We start from the raw sequence: 13995 nt of genomic DNA on the forward strand, positions 1-13995 counted from the left end.
TGCCGACCTCATTTAGGTCTCGTTGCTTGTGATGTAGTCCAGTACGTGCCAATGTTTGGAACTGGGGTGCATCCATAATGTGATGTACTTCTTTTTCATCTGAAAGATGGTGTTGGTTACAATCAGCTGATGCTCAGAGCACAGAGTGAGGAGTCGGATGCCATTGCTGTTTAATTTTCCTGTCCCGTGCCTTCCGATTACTTGTTACTCGAGCCTGGGATCAGTACCTACTCGGGCATTGTAGTCACCCATCGGAACAAGTTTATCAGAGGCAGGGATTTTAGATATAGTTGCATCCAGGGACTTGTAGAAGGCATCTTTGATGCTGTCGTCAGCATCCAAGGTGGGAGCATAGGCACTGATTAGAGTGGCAACCTTTCACCAGCCGTTCACTGATGCCTTGGGGGGACTCAGGGATGTTACTGAGTAAGCTGCTTTTCACAGCAAAGCCAACTCCATGGAGTCTTCGCTCATTCTCTGGGAGACCCCTGCAGAAGAAGGTGTAGCCCTCACCAACTTCTATGTGAGTCCTCACCTGAGAGCTGAGTCTCACTCAGTGCCCCAAAATCGATGTTATACCTCCTGAGCTCAGGTGTAATGAGGGCAGTTCGTCTTCGAGGTCTCACGATCCCGTCTCGAACATCAAGGATGGCGTGAACATTCCAGGGAGCCAGATTCATCGTCATGGGTTTAATTATACAGTAAAGTCTCGTTATATCGATATCGGATATATCGATAGTCCCGGTTATATCGATACTATTTCTATGCACGCACGGAGAAAATTACATGCAAACAGGGTCGGATATATCGATAGTCCCGGTTATATCGATATTTTTTCGGACTCCCTTGAATATCGATATAACGAGACTTTACTGTATTTTGTTTTCAACCGCCGAGGTGGGATGCCTTGGTGGCTGCTGTAGTTGCAAACTTGGCCACACCCACTGTATTCCAGTGGCATGAGTGAGGACTCAAGACAACCTTCAGGTGAGTGCGGTTGCAGGGGACTGCTGGTAGTCTGATCTTCCTATGCCTATCCCCGGGTGCGGGTTTGGCATCACTCTTTGTATGGCCTCTACCTTTTGACCTGTTCGGCTTGGGTGACCCGACCAGAAGTTCAAGACTCCAGCCGACATAGCTCTTGGCTCATGGAGACACGCAAAGTGCCTCACGACGATAAGGTGGTGTTCCCAGTCGAGACGCACACACACACACACACACACACACACACACACACACACACACACACACACACACACACACACAAACACACTTGACTAAACCTAAAAAACGTTCTTTGGTTTTACACATATTTTTATAGTGTTCATATTTATAAATCAGGTACATTATTTTTTTACGTTTCGTAACAGGTGATTCAGAAGAGGAAAATCTGGAGTCCGAACTGGACCGGGTGGGCAATCACGCCTTTGCCCGGATGGAGGGTGATGTTGACAAGCAACGCAAGTTTATTTTGCAGGGTCACATGTCGGAGGCAGCAATGCAAAAACAGCACCAGAGGAAGTAAGCGCGCCAGTGACAAACTCTAAAATCGTTTCCAACAGAACTCATTCTGTTGACATAAATACCTTCATCACATGTGTTGAAATCACTTTATTTCCCTTTGTTATGATAAGTCAAAAAACTTTTTAGATTACGTAAACTCACCAAACTTTGCAAACATATTGAGGCAAAAATGTGGATAACTTAAGGGGCGCTGATGCACATTTTTTATGTGGTTTTCCAAATGGTTCCTGCTCAGTTACTGAAGTTCATTTCATCACCGGCCATGGTTGGAAACGATGGATGATTTGACAACTTTTTGTGTGTCTCTCCTTAGCTACAACCGCTGGTTGTGTCGAGCCAGAGCAGAGGACCTCTCTGATATCGCCGCCCTAAAAGCATTATATCAGACAGGTATTATTTTTTAGGTTGCATGTGTATCTGCACAAATAAGGTAGAAGCACAGGCAAAGCTTGGATTGGATTGGATGTACCTTTATTCGTTTCGCAGTGGAGAAATGTACTGTTGGAATCTAATTCCTGTTTCTCTTCTGAGCTAACATTACCTTACTACCCGTGCTATGGTGTTTGAAATGTTCTGGAACATCAGTTCCCCAGATCGAATCATGGGGCTTAAACGATACTCTTCTTTTGACATGATGGTGCACTGGACGACTGGTAACAATGAAAGTATTGTCGGTTACAGTAACAGGTGCGCACAAACCGGAGGCTCACGGAGGAATAAAGGAATATACTTTCCAACCGCATAACCACCAAAGATTTGAAGATACGGGCAAAACAGTGACTTGGTGTTTAACGGTAGCACATATAAACATCTATACTCATCTATAAAACCCAAATTTTGACCCGTACTGTACATTGCAACTCATACTGGTAGTCGCAACCCGCTCTCGGTCATAACCTGATTTTCAGTTTCCAAAATGGTATCTAAACTTGGAACAATCTCTCCTCTCGAAGCATTGCGAAGAACCGGAAAATGTTGATCAGGTCTATGCAACGATATTAACATATATGCAGCTCTAGCCATTTTATCTCCGAATACTTTTGAATGCACGCGTTGTTGTGTCACACAATGAGGCATATAAGAGCATACAAAACAATTACTTTTCCTATTTTGTTTAGCAATTAGTGTAGCATAACGATACCACATGTTTGATAACAACGGATTCCAGTCATGTTTTTCTCCTGCAAACGGTTGATATAATGCGTCCATGACACCTGAACTTTGGACCGTTTTGTCAGGTGTTTCCATCCAGACTGTCAGTCTGATATGTGGTTTATGCTGGAAAGGCGATGTCGCGACTGGTGATGCCACAGATGACAGCATGCATATAGTTACGGGAAAACCAATGCGATTTTCACGAAACTCAGGACAGAGTCTCAAGTCCATGCATCCTGCAATATTGTGAGTTATGATAGCAAGTTGGATATCTGTCATCGTGCCAGTTCCAGTTCCTAACCAGTTCCCCCGAGCTATCTTGACAATAGTTCGTTTTGCTTTTTGGGCACAGCTATCTCGAACCCATTTTGTGTTGGGCTTGGAATGGACCACAACGGAATCCCAACCAGTAGTCCAAGCCTTCCCCAACTCTATACAAGCGTACCAAGAATCTTGAGGATAATCGCTTCCATTTTGTCGTGCTTTGTTCGCGAGGACGCTAAGGGGAAATGAGAGCGCTCAAGTATGAGCAGTTTGTCCTTAAGTACCACAGAACCGTCTGCAGATCTGACTGGGACAATGTGTTGTCTTTGTGGACATTGCAAGGATTTTACAGCATCATAGAAAGTGTGTGTTGTTGTCTGCATGCCTCTGGATTTCTTGGGCCTTGCTCAGCCACCACTTCTTTTCCATAATGCTCAGCTGTTTCTGTGTTTCATCACGAATGGCCTTATATTGAGGGAGAGAAGTGGAGAGTGAGGGTTGGAGAGAAGTGCGGCATGGGCTTTGCACTAGTTCTCCAGAAGCTCCTGTGTGGCAGCTGTAGTTGAGACACCTTCGGGGTTGATGTTTCTTATGAGGAGGTCCAATTCTCAGCTCGAGCCTGGACTTGATCAGTCCAGCATTCAGCCCCAGGCATGGCCCGTGTAATGCCGACCTCATTTAGGTCTCGTTGCTTGTGATGTAGTCCAGTACGTGCCAATGTTTGGAACTGGGGTGCATCCATAATGTGATGTACTTCTTTTTCATCTGAAAGATGGTGTTGGTTACAATCAGCTGATGCTCAGAGCACAGAGTGAGGAGTCGGATGCCATTGCTGTTTAATTTTCCTGTCCCGTGCCTTCCGATTACTTGTTACTCGAGCCTGGGATCAGTACCTACTCGGGCATTGTAGTCACCCATCGGAACAAGTTTATCAGAGGCAGGGATTTTAGATATAGTTGCATCCAGGGACTTGTAGAAGGCATCTTTGATGCTGTCGTCAGCATCCAAGGTGGGAGCATAGGCACTGATTAGAGTGGCAACCTTTCACCAGCCGTTCACTGATGCCTTGGGGGGACTCAGGGATGTTACTGAGTAAGCTGCTTTTCACAGCAAAGCCAACTCCATGGAGTCTTCGCTCATTCTCTGGGAGACCCCTGCAGAAGAAGGTGTAGCCCTCACCAACTTCTATGTGAGTCCTCACCTGAGAGCTGAGTCTCACTCAGTGCCCCAAAATCGATGTTATACCTCCTGAGCTCAGGTGTAATGAGGGCAGTTCGTCTTCGAGGTCTCACGATCCCGTCTCGAACATCAAGGATGGCGTGAACATTCCAGGGAGCCAGATTCATCGTCATGGGTTTAATTATACAGTAAAGTCTCGTTATATCGATATCGGATATATCGATAGTCCCGGTTATATCGATACTATTTCTATGCACGCACGGAGAAAATTACATGCAAACAGGGTCGGATATATCGATAGTCCCGGTTATATCGATATTTTTTCGGACTCCCTTGAATATCGATATAACGAGACTTTACTGTATTTTGTTTTCAACCGCCGAGGTGGGATGCCTTGGTGGCTGCTGTAGTTGCAAACTTGGCCACACCCACTGTATTCCAGTGGCATGAGTGAGGACTCAAGACAACCTTCAGGTGAGTGCGGTTGCAGGGGACTGCTGGTAGTCTGATCTTCCTATGCCTATCCCCGGGTGCGGGTTTGGCATCACTCTTTGTATGGCCTCTACCTTTTGACCTGTTCGGCTTGGGTGACCCGACCAGAAGTTCAAGACTCCAGCCGACATAGCTCTTGGCTCATGGAGACACGCAAAGTGCCTCACGACGATAAGGTGGTGTTCCCAGTCGAGACGCACACACACACACACACACACACACACACACACACACACACACACACACACACACACACACACACACACACACAAACACACTTGACTAAACCTAAAAAACGTTCTTTGGTTTTACACATATTTTTATAGTGTTCATATTTATAAATCAGGTACATTATTTTTTTACGTTTCGTAACAGGTGATTCAGAAGAGGAAAATCTGGAGTCCGAACTGGACCGGGTGGGCAATCACGCCTTTGCCCGGATGGAGGGTGATGTTGACAAGCAACGCAAGTTTATTTTGCAGGGTCACATGTCGGAGGCAGCAATGCAAAAACAGCACCAGAGGAAGTAAGCGCGCCAGTGACAAACTCTAAAATCGTTTCCAACAGAACTCATTCTGTTGACATAAATACCTTCATCACATGTGTTGAAATCACTTTATTTCCCTTTGTTATGATAAGTCAAAAAACTTTTTAGATTACGTAAACTCACCAAACTTTGCAAACATATTGAGGCAAAAATGTGGATAACTTAAGGGGCGCTGATGCACATTTTTTATGTGGTTTTCCAAATGGTTCCTGCTCAGTTACTGAAGTTCATTTCATCACCGGCCATGGTTGGAAACGATGGATGATTTGACAACTTTTTGTGTGTCTCTCCTTAGCTACAACCGCTGGTTGTGTCGAGCCAGAGCAGAGGACCTCTCTGATATCGCCGCCCTAAAAGCATTATATCAGACAGGTATTATTTTTTAGGTTGCATGTGTATCTGCACAAATAAGGTAGAAGCACAGGCAAAGCTTGGATTGGATTGGATGTACCTTTATTCGTTTCGCAGTGGAGAAATGTACTGTTGGAATCTAATTCCTGTTTCTCTTCTGAGCTAACATTACCTTACTACCCGTGCTATGGTGTTTGAAATGTTCTGGAACATCAGTTCCCCAGATCGAATCATGGGGCTTAAACGATACTCTTCTTTTGACATGATGGTGCACTGGACGACTGGTAACAATGAAAGTATTGTCGGTTACAGTAACAGGTGCGCACAAACCGGAGGCTCACGGAGGAATAAAGGAATATACTTTCCAACCGCATAACCACCAAAGATTTGAAGATACGGGCAAAACAGTGACTTGGTGTTTAACGGTAGCACATATAAACATCTATACTCATCTATAAAACCCAAATTTTGACCCGTACTGTACATTGCAACTCATACTGGTAGTCGCAACCCGCTCTCGGTCATAACCTGATTTTCAGTTTCCAAAATGGTATCTAAACTTGGAACAATCTCTCCTCTCGAAGCATTGCGAAGAACCGGAAAATGTTGATCAGGTCTATGCAACGATATTAACATATATGCAGCTCTAGCCATTTTATCTCCGAATACTTTTGAATGCACGCGTTGTTGTGTCACACAATGAGGCATATAAGAGCATACAAAACAATTACTTTTCCTATTTTGTTTAGCAATTAGTGTAGCATAACGATACCACATGTTTGATAACAACGGATTCCAGTCATGTTTTTCTCCTGCAAACGGTTGATATAATGCGTCCATGACACCTGAACTTTGGACCGTTTTGTCAGGTGTTTCCATCCAGACTGTCAGTCTGATATGTGGTTTATGCTGGAAAGGCGATGTCGCGACTGGTGATGCCACAGATGACAGCATGCATATAGTTACGGGAAAACCAATGCGATTTTCACGAAACTCAGGACAGAGTCTCAAGTCCATGCATCCTGCAATATTGTGAGTTATGATAGCAAGTTGGATATCTGTCATCGTGCCAGTTCCAGTTCCTAACCAGTTCCCCCGAGCTATCTTGACAATAGTTCGTTTTGCTTTTTGGGCACAGCTATCTCGAACCCATTTTGTGTTGGGCTTGGAATGGACCACAACGGAATCCCAACCAGTAGTCCAAGCCTTCCCCAACTCTATACAAGCGTACCAAGAATCTTGAGGATAATCGCTTCCATTTTGTCGTGCTTTGTTCGCGAGGACGCTAAGGGGAAATGAGACTATTCCTGCAGCCTGTAGTGGAAAGCAGGCTACAGGATGTGCCATATTTGGGCACTTATTTGACGTTGTTGGATATAATAGTGGAATTTCGCAGGCTGATAGAGTGTGGGGCTCCATGTGATGTCATCTGGATTGCCCCCACGAGTCCGTACAGCAAGATGATGTGGACCAAACACATAGCTAGTGAGTAGTTTGGCTCCGTCTGTCTTCCACCTTGATGGCAGTTGGCGTTGTGATCAGCACGGTGAATGGCCCCTCCCACTTTGGTGCAGACCAGGTCTTCCTCCTGATTGCCTTGATCAGCACCTCGTCTCCGGGGGCGCAGCCTCTGTTCCTGTGGAGGGAACAAAGAGGACTACGGCAGTACACATGTGGAATGTACTACTCTTTTGTTGTTAACATTTCACACAACCATTTTGCCAACAAACCACCTGGATCTGATTCATTCTTTTGCCAGGGCACACCTTTCCATAATGGGAGGATGAAATGTCTGCCATGTAAGATCTCAAAAGGCGTTAAGCCATTATTAGTGGGTGTTTTCATATGTAATTTAACAAAAACAGACATTCAGGCCATGGTTTGCCTGTTGTACATCATTTTTCTGAGTCGATTTTTTTATCGTACCATTCGTTCTTTCAAGTCAGGTCGTACAAATGTCATCATCTTTTTTTTCCAACTTCTTTTTGGCAAAACGGTAACATAGTCAAAGAAGCTTTGTTACCTGTACTTTCTAGATTTTGGAACAAAGCGATTGATACAGTCATGTTTTCGTCTTCAGTCGGTGAAACAAGACGTCAATGTACAAAAGAATTTGAGAAGTCACAGGATTTCTAAACTCAGCAGTACATGCAGACAAAAAAATGGTGCAATGACTGAGTCCCCCCCAGTAAGGGACATGTGTGCTCCAGTCTGCTCTTTTTCTGAAAACACATCTGGTCTTCTATAAGCAGGAAGAAGGGGTGAGAGGGAGGGTGGGGGACAGAGAGGGCAGTCGTTTAGAAGGAGTGGTGGAGGACCCCGCGCGCAGATCCCCCCCCTGACCTCTGACTGGTTAGTTTTTTTGTCTGTCCTTGTAAGGGAGGCGTTTATCAGCGCCCATCTTTGAAGACCTAGCTTTTTCATTTTTTCCAGTTTTCTTAAATTGGTTAACATATGGAATACTCATCAGCAGATTCAGGAATACAGCTGGGGTTTCTGAAAACACCTTCAAAGAATCCTCTGAAAATGTTTTCATCTTCCCCACTTTTTTTATGAATTTCGTATCCTGCTGGATTGGGGTTTCAAACGTAGCGATCCGAAGAGGCGTCACTAGTCACGAGTAAAGAACTTCTTACGCATTGGCCGGAATTTAAGGTGATCCGCCGTGATCGAACCAAAAATTTGCGTTACTAACCTTAGATACGTGGATTAATTGCGAATAGAATAACTTTTGGCCACAAAGAATTCCACAATATATTCAAACAAAATGGCTGCGTGCTGGCGCGTCACCCACCTTGAAAACTCGTCGAACTCAACCGTGTAGTCAGGTCAGGATGAAGAGGAGCTCCACCACGCCGAATGGCAGCAACTTTTCTTTCCGCTCTCGTTTAAGTAAAAAAACAGGCATCACCGAGGCGACGACCCCCTCGTCTCTTGTGGGCAACCCACAAACAGACGTCACCAAAGGCAGGGAGCCTTTGTCTCTCGTCAACAGAAACGCGCAGGCGGGCACCCCCCAACCGCTCTGGACTCGACTCTTGGCTCTGGTTGCTCGGCACCAATTTATGTTGGAATCTAATTCCTGTTTCTCTTCTGGTTCCGAGTTCAATGGAGTCTTATGATTAAATACCAACGGGGACGATAGATGGTGAACAGAAAAGACTACTTTATTCTAGTAAAACAATAGAAGAACATCTCTCGTCGGAGCGGGAAAGCCAAGAGCACAAAGCCCGCCACTTCAAGCAAGTTTAACTCACACAGCAGCGATCTGTCGTCCAATCAGCTACGGACAAGTGTTGGAAGAACATTAGACTGAAATTTGATACTTGTTACACTCTACATACGCAACTAGTTAACTAATAAGCTGCATACATCCATATAGACTAAACTAAACATGCAATAACATAAGATGTACTAAACTAAACATGAAATAACAAGATGTTTACGGATGTGTATAAAAACACTCTATCTTTTACATTTACACAGCAGCAAAGTAATGAAAGGAAGAGGAAATGACAGAAAGAAGTAGAAACACAAAATACAGGAGCTGCTGGAAAGGTAGCCACTCTTGCGGCGCCATCTTGAAGTCTAAAAAACAAAAAAAAAACTAATATGACAACACAAAGACACAGAGAGACATTCATTCTTCTTGTCTACCTTTCACAAAGTTGCAAATATATCCATTAGATGGCAGTGTTGGTCCGTCTTGTGTAGTGGTTGATAGGACGCCATGTGCACACAAAAGCTGAATGCCGACGCGCCCGACCCGCCACCTCGCCTCGAAGCAGAACGAACTGTCTCAAAGAGCCAGAGGTGGCAGCACCGGCCGGTGGCCCGACGCAGCATTCTCGTGGCTGCGATCCCAAGCGCCAAAGCCTGACCTTCCTCAGCTCTCGGCCGGAATCAGGGAAACCCTCCCCGTTCTCGTCGCGGCGGTCCCGCAAGGCTGAACGCTGACGCCCACCCGCCTCGGCTCTAGTCCTGGCCGCACCGCGTCCGGCGTCAGTGGACACTCCCCCCTATGGTGCCATTATGTGGTCGATGGCTGTGTGAGAGTGAGATGCTGGCTCGCTGGCCAAAATTGTCTGAGGCCTTGCACGTTGCGGTGCCAAGTGTAGAATCCACCTTGGGCTAAGCTAACAGTTTCTCTCACTATTGACAATTTGACCTTTTCTCCCTCCCATCAGGTGACAAGTCTAGGTGTCATTCTTGACAGCACACTTTTCCACTCCCATATAAATAACTTCCACCTACGCAATATCAATCATCTTCGCCCGTCTCTCACTCCTCACACCACTGCTATCCTCGTTCATAGTCTTGTCACCTCCCGGATTGACTATTGCAATTCACTTCTCTTTGGTGTGCCTCAGAAACTTCTCCACAAACTTCAACTCATCCAGAATTCTTCAGCCCGGATCATCACCAGAGCCTCATCCTTTCACCACATCACCACCTCCAAGAGCTGCACTGGCTCTCGGTCAAATATAGAATCAACATTCTTCTTTATACATTTAAAGCTATCCATAATCTGGCCTCCGCATACATAGCTGACCTTCTTCAAATTTATATTCCCTCTCGTTCCCTCAGAACCCAACTATTTAAAATTGAATTTTCTGTGTAGTTCTCTCTCGTTTCTGTTTGTAATTGTATTATATTTATTGCATTGTATTTGTGATTGTATTTCATTTATTATCGTACTATCGTCCTTTTGAGCTTTGAAAGGCGCTTAAAATTTAATGTATTATTATTATTATTATCCATCCATCCATTTTCCGTACCGCTTATTCCTCATTAGGGTTGCGGGGGGTGCTGGAGCCTATCTCAGCTGTCTTCGGGCACGAGGCGGGGGACACCCTTAATTGGTTGCCAGCCAATCGCAGGGCACACAAAGACGAACAACAGTCACTCTCACACTCACACCTAGGGACAATTTGGAGTTGTCAATCTGCCTGTCATGCATGTTTTTGGAGTGTGGGAGGAAACCGGAGGACCCGGAGAAAGCCCACGCGGGTCCAGGGAGAACATGCAAAGTCCACACAGGGCGGCCGGACCGGGACGCGAACCGGCGACCTCTGCACTGTGAAGCCGTTGTGCTAACCACTCAACTACCGGACCGCCCTATTATTATTATTATTATTATTATTATTATTATTATTATTATTATTATTTAAAATAAAAAAATAGGGTCTGTCGGACTTGGTCGTAAGTACGAGTGGTCGCAAGTCGCGCCACCCGTAGTTACCCACCCAGCAAATTGGTCTGGCCCAGCTAAGGGCCACACATGGCAGTGCACACGGCCCACTTAATGATGGTCCTGAAGTGGCCCACATCTGGTATATACAATGCGGGCATAAGCCACAATGTATAACCATATCTTGCCCTGGCTCCTGATGTCAGACGAGGCTCCTGATGTCAGCCATAATTCAACATTAGAGTCATTTATTAATCGAAAAATCAAGCATTAATCAAAAATAAGAACAAGAAGATTATTTGATAACAAAATGGGCATTGGCCTGTACGGGGATGGTACGATCCAGCGTGTCCTGCTCCTGCAATGATGTGGGGGCGAGAGCGCGTAGCTGTTTGTAAGGGCTTTTATTAAGACTGGTAGATGTGACGTAATTGACCGGATGTGTAATGAAACTGAGGTTTAAGATAATAAAACGATGTTTAAAGTGTGTTTGTATTTGTATAGTGAATTACCTTAACATATCCCCTCTGACAAACAAATTTAACATCGGTACAGGTGACTAAAAAAGGAGGAAAAGAAAATCATAAACTAAAATAACTACCATTAAAATGGAAACACAATATCTAAGTAAAGTAATGTCCTTAGTTACATCAATCAAGTCTTCGTGGCATGGTTTCTTCCGGGCTGGTATTTACCAGGAGGACGAGGAGAAACGATTCTGTTCTGTAACATTTATTTGCAAGCAGACCCCAGGGTGTGACACGGATGAGCAGATGCGCATGTCATCCGAAAAAAGGCATGTGAATCGTTGACGTGGCTCCAGTGTTTCATTGCCGTGCTCCCGGAATATCCTTCACGATCGATGTCCTGGTGAATCCAGACGATCCTCGCAGCTTGTCAACGGTCCATCCCATGTCAGTGTGGCTCTGTGCTTCCCTCGACCATCTTCTCCAGGGTGTAGCCTCTTGTGCTGTGATCCCCGCAGCTGTGCGCCCCACAGCACAAGAGGAAAGGAGACTTGTGGCAGGTCACATGTCGACTGGATGTTTTTTTTTTTTGGGGGGGGGGGGGGGGGTTTCTACACGTAACACATTTCACTCGCTCCGATGGACCATCAAACATCTTCGCTCAGGACGTCCATCTGTCGATACAAACCAGTTTTGTCTTTGGCAACCCTGGTTGTCGGTGCCCAGGAGTTCTCCTCCTCTCGAGAATTCCCCTTCTCTCGATTCTGAAAGTAGCTGGTTAGTGTGGAAACTTTATACAATTCAATTGTCCTTTGGCAACATAAAATTCCTACTTATTTCAAACCGATAAACACGTTAAGGCAAAAATTAGTGCATCCAAAAGATAGGCTACCAAATGAAAAACAAAGTAATGTAGTTTATTCCATACAATGTAAGAATGAAAATTGTAAAGAGCAGTACATTGGGGAGACTCAACAAATTCTCAAAAAAAGACTTTATCAACATCGCAGGGATAATATAAGTGGACCTCAATCGGCAGTACATTTGCACCTAAAAGCTAGCAACCACTCATTTGACGACAATGAGGTTAAAATCTTAGCGAAAGAACATCGATGGTTTGAAAGGGGGGTAAAAGAAGCGATTCTTATAAAACAACAAAATCCTTCATTAAACCGGTCTGGTGGGGTGAGGTTCAATTTGGATCGTTCATACAATAGCCTGCTTAGGCAAAACAGGTTAGGCAACTTTCGTAATGCTGATGAGGGTCATTATGCTGATGAGGTGATACCGGTGGGAGTGGGGGTAATAGGCCAGTCGTTAGTCAGGAATGTAGGAACAATCAGTGGGGCCACAGGGAGGGGTCCTCTGCCCCCCCAACCTGAGAGTAGGGACCTATCATAGCTGTGTCCGGCGCCACCATGTCTGGACATTAGGGATATATAAATGGGGCCGATACGACCAGTCAGACTTTATGTTAAGCAGATTCCTTACTTACAGACAGTGTATTGTAGGTGTTCAAATACCTGACATGTTTCGGCGACTACTTCCGCCTTCTGCTTAACATTAGTTATCAAGTAGACAGGATGAATTTAGTACAACGAACAGTCAGAGTTTAGTTCGCTGACGAAGCCTCTTGGATAGGAGGCGAAACGTCCGAAACCTTCACTTTTGTACAGATGACGGCTGAAGGAACCTCATCGATGGACCACTCCTGTACTGACTGAGAGCTTACACAGACGTAATGTATGGAATAAGTAAAATCAGGGAAACCCTCCCCGTTCTCGTCGCGGCGGTCCCGCAAGGCTGAACGCTGACGCCCACCCGCCTCGGCTCTAGTCCTGGCCGCACCGCGTCCGGCGTCAGTGGACACTCCCCCCTATGGTGCCATTATGTGGTCGATGGCTGTGTGAGAGTGAGATGCTGGCTCGCTGGCCAAAATTGTCTGAGGCCTTGCACGTTGCGGTGCCAAGTGTAGAATCCACCTTGGGCTAAGCTAACAGTTTCTCTCACTATTGACAATTTGACCTTTTCTCCCTCCCATCAGGTGACAAGTCTAGGTGTCATTCTTGACAGCACACTTTTCCACTCCCATATAAATAACTTCCACCTACGCAATATCAATCATCTTCGCCCGTCTCTCACTCCTCACACCACTGCTATCCTCGTTCATAGTCTTGTCACCTCCCGGATTGACTATTGCAATTCACTTCTCTTTGGTGTGCCTCAGAAACTTCTCCACAAACTTCAACTCATCCAGAATTCTTCAGCCCGGATCATCACCAGAGCCTCATCCTTTCACCACATCACCACCTCCAAGAGCTGCACTGGCTCTCGGTCAAATATAGAATCAACATTCTTCTTTATACATTTAAAGCTATCCATAATCTGGCCTCCGCATACATAGCTGACCTTCTTCAAATTTATATTCCCTCTCGTTCCCTCAGAACCCAACTATTTAAAATTGAATTTTCTGTGTAGTTCTCTCTCGTTTCTGTTTGTAATTGTATTATATTTATTGCATTGTATTTGTGATTGTATTTCATTTATTATCGTACTATCGTCCTTTTGAGCTTTGAAAGGCGCTTAAAATTTAATGTATTATTATTATTATTATCCATCCATCCATTTTCCGTACCGCTTATTCCTCATTAGGGTTGCGGGGGGTGCTGGAGCCTATCTCAGCTGTCTTCGGGCACGAGGCGGGGGACACCCTTAATTGGTTGCCAGCCAATCGCAGGGCACACAAAGACGAACAACAGTCACTCTCACACTCACACCTAGGGACAATTTGGAGTTGTCAATCTGCCTGTCATGCATGTTTTTGG

General features: G+C 45.2%; 1 protein-coding gene across 1 annotated transcript in view; it reads left to right on the top strand.

The window, feature by feature from the left end:
* Positions 1 to 13995, top strand: part of gdap2 (ganglioside induced differentiation associated protein 2) — a 127446-nt gene that overhangs the window by 23366 nt on the left and 90085 nt on the right. Inside the window, exons 8-9 of the mRNA XM_089003356.1 lie at positions 1371 to 1521; positions 1838 to 1914. Of these exons, the coding sequence (XP_088859482.1) occupies positions 1371 to 1521; positions 1838 to 1914 (228 nt within the window). The remainder of the gene's footprint in view (positions 1 to 1370; positions 1522 to 1837; positions 1915 to 13995) is intronic.

The sequence above is a fragment of the Hippocampus bargibanti genome, linkage group LG08 (genome assembly GCF_051943395.1).
Source record: "Hippocampus bargibanti isolate YZ-2025 linkage group LG08, ASM5194339v1, whole genome shotgun sequence".
NCBI lineage: Eukaryota > Metazoa > Chordata > Actinopteri > Syngnathiformes > Syngnathidae > Hippocampus > Hippocampus bargibanti.